The following is an 8,639-nucleotide window of genomic DNA, read 5'->3' as shown; positions in this document are numbered from 1 at the left end:
AAAAAGAGCCGTTGGTTTTTCTCTCCGTACATCTCTGAATCGAAGAAGCTTCTCTTTCAGATGCTCAGTGCTGGAGACCCAGGCGGGGGTCCACAAGACCATCGTCCGTCACCAGAAGAACAGGACCAGCTCAAGAGGAGTAAGAAGAAAGTGAGAAAGGATGGAGAGGGATTTTCGGGAACCCAAATCCTTGTCCCAAGAGTTGAAGACTGGATGTATGAAGAAGAGGATGCTACCGATAAGTCTCATGGGACAGAACGCACTTTCGCCCAAATGGTTAAAGGAAGCCCAATGGAAAATCAGAAGGAACGAGAAACGCTAGGAGAGGATGAAAACCTTCCAAGCACTGAAAGTATGCTCGAAGAAGAGGGAATCATAGTAGAAGAAGTGGAAGGTGGATTATTTAATATCATTATTAGTGAAAACACCGAGAGAAAACTCTGGAAACCTTGGTGGGACACTTTGATAGTGAAGCTCCTACGAAGAAGACTGGGATATGCAGCAATGAAGAGGAGGCTAGTGAATATGTGGGGCAAGAAAGGAACCATAGATGTCATAGATCTTACTAATGACTACTACCTAGTTAAATTCTATGCTAATGAGGATTTTGATTTTGCTTTACTAGAAGGACCATGGAAGGTGTATGACCACTACCTTACAGTGAGACTTTGGGAGCCTAATTTCAACCCGTTAAAGGCATCCATAGACAAGGTAACAGCATGGATAAGATTACCAGGTTTACCTATAGAGATGTATGACAGAACCATCTTAAGAAAGATAGGCAACCTGGCTGGAAGAACAGTAAAAGTAGACAATACTACAGCTGAAAGGAGTAGAGGCAAGTTTGCACGAGTATGTGTTGAGGTGGATGTAACAAAACCTTTGATGGGAAAATATATGATAAATGGGGAAGTTTATCAGGTGGAATATGAGGGTATTCATCAAATCTGTTTCAATTGTGGAAAGATAGATCATGAACAAGCTAACTGTCCTACTAAGAAAGATAGAGTGGAAGTCTCAAAGGGGGATCAAGGTAAACAACAAACCAATATGGAGAAGAATCAACAAGAAAACCTGCAAGTGAACACTGACAAAATAGAGAGTAATAACAAGTTAGATAAAGGAAAACAAGTGGTGCAAGAAACTAATGATATTTATGGTGGTTGGATGGTGGTGCAAAGACCAAGAAGAAATGAGAGGGGAAATAGAAGAGAGAGCTCTAAGATAAATGGGGAAACAAGCAAAACTAATGGTGACAATCAAAGCAAATATAACCAATCCAGGTTTAAGGTGCTACAAGAGGAAGAAACAGCAAAAGGACAAGAAGAAAGGGTAGAAGAGACACCAGAAGAACCAAGAGACCAGGAAAAAGGAAAAGAGAGCAGCCAGATGAAGAACAAGCGCAGCACACAACCTGAAAAGAAGAAAGAAGGAACAAACAATCAGAATAGCAGGAAAAAAATACATACAGCAGAACACAACAACAACAAAGATAAAAATAAAACAGGAAACACAACCATAGATCAACCAAATACCGAAAAAATAGAGAAGAAAATAGAGGGAGGAATACAGAAAATGACTACAGAGACAGATACAGAAATGACCATTGTTCACTACCAAGAAAATTGGGTGGAAAATATTGTTTCATCCCAAATCATTGCGGAAGAAGGAATAGAAACTACCATGCAAAATCCACCTAATGAAGGGAGACCACCAGATCCTATGTCTATTGTGGAAGATAGAGGTGATAATATGGAGTTGGAGAACTTGGAGAAGGACCCTAACCTATCTCTGCTTGCGGGAATAGACTTTACTACGCCTGAATCCAGTGCCCTTCGAGACACTGAAATGCAAATCAACTGATGTGACTTTGTTGTGGTTTGTTTTTTTTTTTTTGTTGTTTACTTGTTTTTTGTTTCCCATGATTAGCCTGGTTTGGAATACTAGGGGTGCGGCTAGTGGAGCTTTTAGACGCACCTTAAAAGAGATCATGAAACAAAGTAAACCAGATATTGTTGTCTTATTAGAACCTAAGTGTAGTGATGATACTGCTAGAAGAGTCATTCACCAATTGGGCTTCTCTCATTTCATTGTAGAGGAAGCTCAAGGTTTTGTGGGAGGCATCTGGGTTTGTTGGAATAGATCTGATATAACCATCACTTGCCTTGAAACTCATATGCAATATATCCATATGAAAATCCAACAACAAGGAGAAAAAGAGTGGTACATGACCGCTGTCTATGCTAGTCCTCAGAGTCAAAAAAGAAGAATACTTTGGCAGAAAGTTCTTAATATTTCTAAACATTTAATGGGAGATTGGCTCATAGCAGGTGATTTTAATGAGATTAAAGAGGGTGCTGAGAAGAAAGGGGGAGCCGAGGTGGACAGCAGAGCTTGCAGGGCTTTTGCCAAATGGATAAATGACTGTGGGCTAGTAAATTTGGGTTTTATAGGATCCAGATTTACTTGGAGGGGTCCGCGCTGGGAAGGGCATGACAGGGTCTTTAAAAGACTCGATAGAGCCCTCTCCAACTGTGGATGGAGAACTAGATTCCATGGGGCTACTGTTGAAGTGCTGGCAAGAACTAATTCTGACCATCACCCCCTACTTATCAGAAATTCCGAAACTAGAAGGGAGAGAAGCGACAAGCCTTTCCGTTTTGAAGCCATGTGGGCTCTTCACCCTGATTTTGAAGAGTGTTTGAAGTCGAGTTGGGATAAGAACTATGAGTTGCTGCCAGCTCTTAATACTTTGAAGGAAGATCTGTTAAGGTGGAATAAAGACACTTTTGGCAATATCTTTAAAGATAAAAGAATAATTTTAAATAGGCTTGCTGGAATTCAAAGAAGTCATTCCTATGGCAATAACCCGTTTTTAGAAGAGCTTGAACATAATCTCAACAAGGAGCTCACTGATATACTAGACAAAGAAGAAGCTTATTGGATGCAAAAATCAAGGCAGAAATGGATTGCAGAAGGAGATAGAAATACAAAATATTACCATACTAAGACAGTGATAAGGAGAGGGAAGAATAAGATTCACAAGCTTAGGGATATGGATGGAAACTGGATAGAAGAAGAGGATAAACTGAAGACTCATGTCATCAACCACTTTCGAAGCATCTATCAAGAACAAGTAAGCACTGTCCCTATAGAGAATTAGCATTTAAATTATTCTAATTTCAACTCCGTTGATTGCAGGAACCTTATTGCCAGGCCAACAGAAGCAGAGATCAAAAGAGCTGTGTTCAGCATTGGATCGCTGAAGGCTCCAGGGAGTGATGGTTTTCCATCCCTCATATACAAAAATAATTGGGAGATCATGGGAAATAAGCTTTGTGGTTTTATTTGGAAGTGCTGGAAGGACCCGAATTTGATCAAAGAATGCAATGCAACCCTCCTGGCTCTGGTGCCTAAGACGAATAACCCAGAATTTATAAAACAATTTAGACCAATCGCCTTGTGTAATGTTTGCTATAAAGTGGTCACAAAGATAGTGGTGGAAAGAATCAAACCCCATCTGAATAATAGGATTTCTATTCATCAGTCCAGTTTTATTCCAGGCAGAAGAATACAAGACAACATAATTATAGCTAAGGAGATGATGCATATCATGAAGAGGATGAAGGGGAAGAAACAGTTCATGGCCATCAAAATAGATTTTGAAAAGGCCTATGACAGGTTGAGCTGGAGTTTTGTGCAACAAAGATTACATGAGTTTAAAATTCCAGAACAAATGATTTTGCTAATCATGAATTGTATCAGTTCGGTCAGCTATAATATAATCTGGAATGGTAGTAGAACAGACAGTTTTGATCCTATCAGGGGCTTGAGGCAGGAAGATCCAATGTCTCCCTACCTTTTTGTGGTATGCATGGATAAGCTGTCCTATTTGATTGAAGAACAAGTTCAAAAGGAACGTTGGAAGCCAATCAGAGTGGGAAGGGATGGACCTGAGATCTCACACCTAATGTTTGCGAATGACTTACTACTTTTTGCGAAAGCAACGATGGAACAGATTACAAATGTCATGGAAGTTATGGAGAGGTTCTGTAAGGCATCGAGGCTCAAAATCAACAATGACAAAACCTCTATAATCTTCTCTAAAGGAATGGATGTAGCAGTCAAAAGAGAAATTCTTTGCAAGGCTGGTTTTAGAGAGCAAAAAGAGCTGGGAAAATATCTAGGAGCAATGGTAACTAATAAAAGGGCTGGAAAAGAGAATTTCAAAGATATCTTGGAAAGGGTTCAAAACAAGCTTAAGGGCTGGAAAACTAAATGCCTCTCCTTGGCTGGAAGGTTTACTTTAGCCCATTCTGTGCTGAATCCCATCCTTAATTACAATATGCAACATGATAGAGTTCCGAGAGGGATTTGCCAAGAGGTGGAAAAGCTCCAAAGGAGTTCTATTTAGGGTGATGACCAGAATCAAAAGAAAGTGCACTTAGTGGGCTGGAAAACTCTATGTCAACCAAAACATGCAGGAGGGATGGGGTTCAGAAATCTAACCACCATGAATGATGCGTTCCTTTTGAAGAATATGTGGCAGGCATTGGAAAATCCAAATACACTGTGGGTTCGGGTTCTATCCTACAAGTATTGTAAAGGGAGGAATTTAAACAGTAATAGCTCTTCAAAAACTACAGATTCTCAATTCTGGAAAGAAATCACAAAGCTTTGGCCCAAGTTCAATAATGGCACCATCCAATATGTAGGAAATGATTTGTCTACGCTATTCTGGAAACATCAATGGATTGACGGAGAAGCTCCTCTCATGGAAGCAGCTTGCGACCCAGATAATGTAGACACTGAAAGTTTGGTGTGGGAGTGGACCAATGGAGAAGGAATGTGGGACACGGAAAAACTTACTAACAATTTACCACAAGATATAGGGGAGAAGATTCTTAAAATTAACCCTCCCAGAGCTGAGAATGAGGACGATAGAAGAGGGTGGAGACACTCCCAAGATGGAGACTTCTCTATTAGTGCAACATACAAAGCTCTATCAAACTGGCCGGAATGGGAAAATTCGACTTGGATAAACCTTTGGAGTTGGAAGGGACCACAAAGAGCAAAAGTTTTCCTATGGACAGCCATGCACAGAAGAATCATGACCAACCAGAGGAAAGCTAGAATTTTCGGGGGTAATGAAAACTGTCAACTTTGCAATGGAGACACTGAAGATGTATTACATGTGCTTAGAAATTGCCCTAAAGCCTCAACTATTTGGTGTAAACTTATCAATACTAAATTCATTCCTCAATTCTTTTAACTTAATTGGGAGCAATGGATAGAAACTAACCTCAAGAAGCAATGGAGTGCGGACACTGGTTTGAACTGGAAAGACATTTTCATCACTACATGCTGGAGATTATGGCACTGGAGAAATAAGGAATTAAACAATCATCAATATCAAAGACCACCTCAACCACACAATGAGATCATTAAACAGGTTAAGGAAATACATGAGGCTTTGGGAAGAGCTTACCAAGTGGGGAAGCAAGGAGCAAAAATGAAGAGGAACATCTGCTGGAACCCACCCCCCATGGGTGGATCAAGTTGAACACGGACGGGTCGGCGGTGAGAACTCCTCCAGCAAGTGGGTGTGGCGGCCTCCTGCGAACGGAAGAAGGAAGATGGATTGCGGGGTTCACTTACAAAATTGGGAGAGGATCAGCGTTTGATGCAGAATTTTGGGGTGTATACAAAGGTTTGAGTTTGGCTTGGACTATGGGTTTTCGTAGAATTATTGCTGAGATTGATTCGGCGGCAGTGGTGAGTCTCTTAAATGGGGGGAAGGAGTTGGGGAGACACCCTAACCCCATAATCAGAAAAGTGAATGAACTGAGGAGAAGAGAGTGGAATATAGTTTTTGTACAGATTTATAGAGAGGGAAATAGAAGTGCTGATTACCTGGCTAGATTGAGTATGAACTCAGAAACTGACTATGTTTTTTGGGACTTACCTCCTCCTGAGATTCTCAGTATTCTCAGAGATGATGAAAGAGGGGCTACCTTACCCCGTTTAGTTTGTATGTAGGTTTCTCTTTTCTTGGGCGTCAGCCCCGTATAATACCAAAAAAAAAATATAAAATTTTTTTTAAAAAATATATAAAAAAATTAAAAGATTAGAGATCAAATTTTATTTTTTTAATTAAAAAAATGAGAGAATTTATTTATTTTTTTGTGATTTTGATATTTTTTACAAATAACATATATATTTTGAAATGAAAAAAGTTACTTTACTAATATTTTTATATATATTTATCTTGAATTTGAGTTAATAATAGCTAATTTTTATTTTTTTTATATTTTACATATTTAATTCACTTTTTTAATTTTGCATAAACTCTCGATTTTCTCTATGCATAAGGATGGATGGTAAACATGATATAAAATCTTCACCAATGAGTTATAACTCAAATGATATAGTCTTTTCATATTTACTTAAAAGTCGCGAATTCGAGTGTCACTCCAAACTTTAGAAAAAAAAAACTAATATTAAAAAATTATTAATTCTCCGATATTTCGCTTAATAATTAAAAGAATAATTACGAGGATAATACTCTCAATCATCACTCATATAACAATAGTCAGAGGCTATATATCCTATCATTATAAGATATAAGATATTTTCATTTTAGATTTATCTAAGATGCTGTTACCTGCATTTAAATAACAACCACAAAATATTAGCTGACACTAAATCTTATAGTTTAATTTTATGAGTGTTCAAGACGATGATTTAACTAAGAAATGGGATTTTGCTTCTCTACAATGGATTCCTTCACTATACACCTCGAGAAAAGGTTTCAACAAGTTAACCCAAAGAAGTTTGTTTTAATTAAATACTCTATTTTTTGGTGGACATATATCTATGTATATATGTATGTAGCTGGATGCAAAATGATGAAGATTTCGGCAAGGCATGCATGAAGGAATGAAAGGGAGTAGATAAAAATAAAATAAGAAGCTAAGAATGCATGGGAAATAAAGGTGATGAGAATGAAAAAGAATAACAAGGTTGAGGCTAAGGTTGATGGTATTTTTTTAACTCACGAGGGCACGTAATTGTACGCAATATCATAAGCGTGAGACGCGTAATGTTTTATAACCCAAGGTATGTGTGCGTGTGTGTATCTTTTTTGTGCAAAAAATAATAATGTTACTACTAATGCCTAAAGAATACTTCACGAGAAAGCAACCTATGACATTTATTACCAAACCATAACATTATTAACATACATACATAGTTCCTTGTCTTCTCAGGACTCTTCACTCGTGTATAAATAGCGCACACTTTGATTCCTAGTCAACTATAGCTCATAAAGAAACAAGCTAAACCCTATATACAATTGACAATTCCCTTGATCCAAAAACATGTCTCACATAGCTGTTGAGAGGAACAGGAGAAAGCAGATGAATGAACATCTCAAAGTTTTGAGATCCTTAACCCCATCTTTCTATATTAAAAGGGTATTAACTCTTTTATTTATTTACTTATCATGCAGTGCTATTATTAATTTTTGCTCAACCCTCTATATTTTTTTTTAAGATTTGGCTTTTCTAGCATCTAAATGGTCTATGAGAAAATCAATCCTTTTAAATTATCCAAGTATTGAGATCATCAAATTTCTATTGTTTCTATGTTATATTTTAGAGTTAATTATCAAAATAGATCCTAAAAAATTTGGTGCTAACAAAAAAAATTCAGAAAAGCTATTTGTACACCAAAATTAGCCACTAAAATTTGTCACCAATATATTTGTGTATAAATACATGTGTGGTTTAATTTATTTTCAATATATATATTTATATTTCAGCATATATTTTACACTGGTGGCTGACTTTAGTGGCTGATTTTGATATACACATCATAATCCAAAAAAATTATACCTAAAAGATAGAGTACTTTAAGAATTGTTTAGTAATAATTATATTTATTCATGATTAAACTATTTTAACAAGCGTCTTATATCCTTTGAATTTTTGTTTAGCCATCTGTTATTAGTTTAAATAAAGGTAAAAATTTAGGTGCAGTTAACTTAATGTAAAATTAATAATTAATAAAAGTCATTAGATGATAATTTAATCAAACTTGTTAAATTAGTTAACAATTCTAAATTATCAACTTCATATGAGATAAAATTATAAGGCGTTAGTTGTTTGTTTTCTTTGATGAATGATTTTAGGGAGATCAAGCGTCCATAATAGGGGGAGTTATAGAGTTCATCAAGGAGCTACACCAAGTGCTTCAAGCTTTGGAGTCCCAGAAAAGGAGAAAGAGCCTAAGCCCTAGCCCAGGCCCAAGCCCAAAAGCGCTGCAGCCGGCGTTTCAGCAGAACGATAGCCCCACCGGAATGGGTGGTGGTTCCTTTAAGGAACTAGGAGCAAGTTGCAACTCTTCAGTTGCGGATGTGGAAGTTAAAATCTCAGGTTCTAATGTGATCCTGAGAGTAATTTCCCACAGGATTCCGGGTCAAGTTGCAAAGATCATTGCTGTTTTAGAAGCACTTTCCTTCGAAGTTCTTCATCTCAACATCAGTAGCATGGAGGATACAGTTCTCTACCATTTTGTTGTTAAGGTATCAAAATCCATTCAATAATTCATAATCACTTTGCCTTTTATTTTGTTTAATT

General features: G+C 37.3%; 1 protein-coding gene across 1 annotated transcript in view; it reads left to right on the top strand.

The window, feature by feature from the left end:
• The window catches only part of LOC107635887 (transcription factor MUTE), an 11,608-nt gene extending 2,979 nt beyond the window's left edge, over positions 1–8,629 (top strand). Inside the window, exons 1-2 of the mRNA XM_021120566.1 lie at positions 7,307–7,475; positions 8,192–8,629. Of these exons, the coding sequence (XP_020976225.1) occupies positions 7,380–7,475; positions 8,192–8,605 (510 nt within the window). The 5' untranslated portion in view covers positions 7,307–7,379 and the 3' untranslated portion in view covers positions 8,606–8,629. Of the gene's footprint in view, positions 7,476–8,191 lie in introns of the transcript that reaches the window.

The sequence above is a fragment of the Arachis ipaensis genome, chromosome B04, assembly GCF_000816755.2.
Source record: "Arachis ipaensis cultivar K30076 chromosome B04, Araip1.1, whole genome shotgun sequence".
NCBI lineage: Eukaryota > Viridiplantae > Streptophyta > Magnoliopsida > Fabales > Fabaceae > Arachis > Arachis ipaensis.
This window is presented reverse-complemented; position numbering and strand designations above follow the sequence as displayed.